Consider the following 2,668-nt stretch of genomic DNA (forward strand, 5'->3'; position numbering starts at 1 on the left):
CATCCGTAATGGAGTCTGGTACCCTCTTATGGTGTGTTTGAAGAGAGCAATGGTAGTGTACTCATATGCATAAAATAAATAAATAGATAGATAGATAGATAGATAGATAGATAGATAGATAGATAAACAAATCTTTAAAAATGAATCAGGCTGGGTCTGAACATTCATTTTCCTCTTGCTTCCTCACTGTACCTACAATGTGAGCAGCTGCCTTGGGCTCCTACCACCATCATTTATTTCCCCATCATGACAGGTCATAACCTAGAACTAAAAGTCAATACAACCCTTGCCTTCCTTTCATTCTTTGTCGGGATTTCACCCCCATGAAAGGAGAAGTGAGGTTACTTTTCCTTTCTCTGAAGACTGTTCTTGCTCCTGATGGCCATGAAATAAAGTTATTGATTCCGAGTCCTCTGGGTTATCTTGTCTTAGCATCCTGAGTAGATTTAATATGCCCAGAAATCTCTCAACAGCAAATGTTAATGACACTTCATTTGTGTCTGAGCCTCTGCTGGTCCAGGAAACAGAAATGAGTCAGACACTTGATGCTCTGTCTCCTGATGGATGCTTGAGAATAGCCTACCTTCTGGAACATCAGCAGGTCCTAGCAGGAATCTGTCTTTGTGCGCTGTCTCCTTTACCTCTCAGTGAACGGTTATTGCCCATCCTCTGTGTGAGGAGGACCAATAAGAGAGGAGAACCACAGACTGTTCTTTCAGGTACTGCTGTGGCCTTCTGTGTTTGAAGGGGCTCACTCAGCAGCTCCTCCCCAGCCCATTACTTTGAGGAAAGCCCTCTTCACGTCTTTGTTTCTGAGGCTGTAGATTATAGGGTTGAGGAAGGCAGAGATGACATTGTAGAACAGAGCTAGTTTCTTGTCCCTCTCTGGGGAGGCATTGGCCCCAGGGTTCATGTACATAAACATGGCAGGTCCACAGAACATGGTGACCACAGTGATGTGAGATGCACAGGTGGAAAAGGCCTTCAGTCGACCTTGGGCTGAGCGGATTCTCAGAATGGTGGCAAAGATGCAGATGTAAGAGGCCAGGATGAAGGAAAGAGGTACCAGGAGAAGGATAAAACCTAGGATAAAGTCTATCCGGTCATTGAGGGTTGTGTCTGCACAGGCAAGCTTTAGAACAGCAGGAACCTCACAGAAGAAGTGATTGATCTCATTGGGGCCACAGTAGGGCAGCCTCATAGTGAAGACAGTGTAGATCAGAGAACAGCTGACACCCCATAGTCCACAAAAGACTACCATTGCCCCACACAGCCAAGGCCTCATGATAACCTTATATCTGAGTGGGTGGCAAATGGCTACATATCTATCATAGGCCATGACAGAGAACAACCAGCCCTCAGTGATGCCTAACACCAGGAAGATGTACATCTGGGCTACACACCCAGAATAGGAGATAGTTTTCTTCTGGCAGACAAGATGCACCAACATCTGGGGCACTGTGGTGGTGACATAGCTCATATCCAGCATGGAAAGGACACTGAGAAAGAAGTACATGGGTGTATGGAGACGAGGGTCCAGGTGGATCAAGGTGACAATGAGCCCATTGCCCACAAGCGTAGAGAGGTAGAGGAAGAAGAAGACATTGAAGAGGATTATATTAAGTTGGAAATTCCTGGAGAAACCCAGAAGGATGAACTCTGACACAGAGCTGTGGTTCTCATAGGAGAATTCTTGCATTCTTCCACTGCAGAAAGAGAAACAGACCTAGTGATGCAGTTTAGAATGCACAGTTAGGCATTTTGCCTATCCCAAGACCTTAATCTTCCTTGGAACTGATGTCAGTTCAGAGACTGGGATCTAAGTTCTGGATTTTTAGTGTCTTAGGCCAGAGCTCCAGGACATCTTTTCCTTTCATTATCCCCTCGAATGGCCCCTGATTTCCCCTCCTTTGAGACCTTTTCTTACATGATGCACTGTTTCTCATCTCCCCAATACAGACTACAGAGAGGGAAGAAGAGGATGAGACACACTCCTCCTCCTATCTGAGGGAATATGCCCAGAACCTTTTCTATGAACATCTGAGAGAGTTGGAGATGTGGGGAGAATATACAGCTTCATAAGCAGGGGAAGTTCTTAGTAAATTTTACTTATATCTGTGTTTGTCAATCCTCTGGAAGCTTTTGATACTTTCTTTTAGGTGGAGTCACTCAACAGTCCTGCCTCTTCTTGCCCTTACCCCCAAGCAAGAGCCTTCCTGCTTGACTCCATAAGCTGATTTATACTTAAAACAGAATGGTAGCTACTTTCCATGCTTTGAGGAAGACGTCAGACTACACTGGATTCTGAGGGGTGAACTGGGCTGTAAATGAGTGAGATGAGGTGCCAGGACCAGGACATGGGATCAGAGGAGTTTTAACTGAGGTGGGAATTGATCCAAGCATGTATACACCAGAGGAAGAGACAACAGAAGGAGAGAAGTGATGTATCAAGAACTAAAAACAAGCTCCATTAGTGCCAGGTCCAGTAGGGCAGGCATGAGGGACAGAGTAGACACAGATGCCTGCAACTGTGCTTGTCAGAAAGCTAAAGATCACATTCCAACAGAGCAGCCTCAAAGACTCTTTCTTCATGATAGCTTGTGTAAAAAGTGAGGAATATCTGACCCAGGGGTTGAAAAATCAGATGCCTAGCCTCAGCTGGATTAAA

At 45.3% G+C, this 2,668-nt stretch overlaps 1 protein-coding gene across 1 annotated transcript; it reads right to left on the bottom strand.

Annotated features, from left to right (window-relative positions):
* Positions 1–751: 751 nt before the first annotated feature.
* On the bottom strand, positions 752–1,699 carry LOC114638777 (olfactory receptor 2G3-like). Its single transcript, XM_028787367.1, has one exon. It carries the CDS (start codon positions 1,697–1,699, stop codon positions 752–754), a length of 948 nt encoding a protein of 315 aa, XP_028643200.1.
* Between the last annotated feature and the right edge of the window lie 969 nt (positions 1,700–2,668).

Source organism: Grammomys surdaster, unplaced genomic scaffold (assembly GCF_004785775.1).
Source record: "Grammomys surdaster isolate TR1022 unplaced genomic scaffold, NIH_TR_1.0 100, whole genome shotgun sequence".
Taxonomy (NCBI): Eukaryota; Metazoa; Chordata; class Mammalia; order Rodentia; family Muridae; genus Grammomys; species Grammomys surdaster.

Excerpts from the sequence above, each read along its gene's own strand:
- LOC114638777 (XM_028787367.1), bottom strand. The coding sequence starts at position 1,699 with ATGCAAGAATTCTCCTATGAGAACCACAGCTCTGTGTCAGAGTTCATC.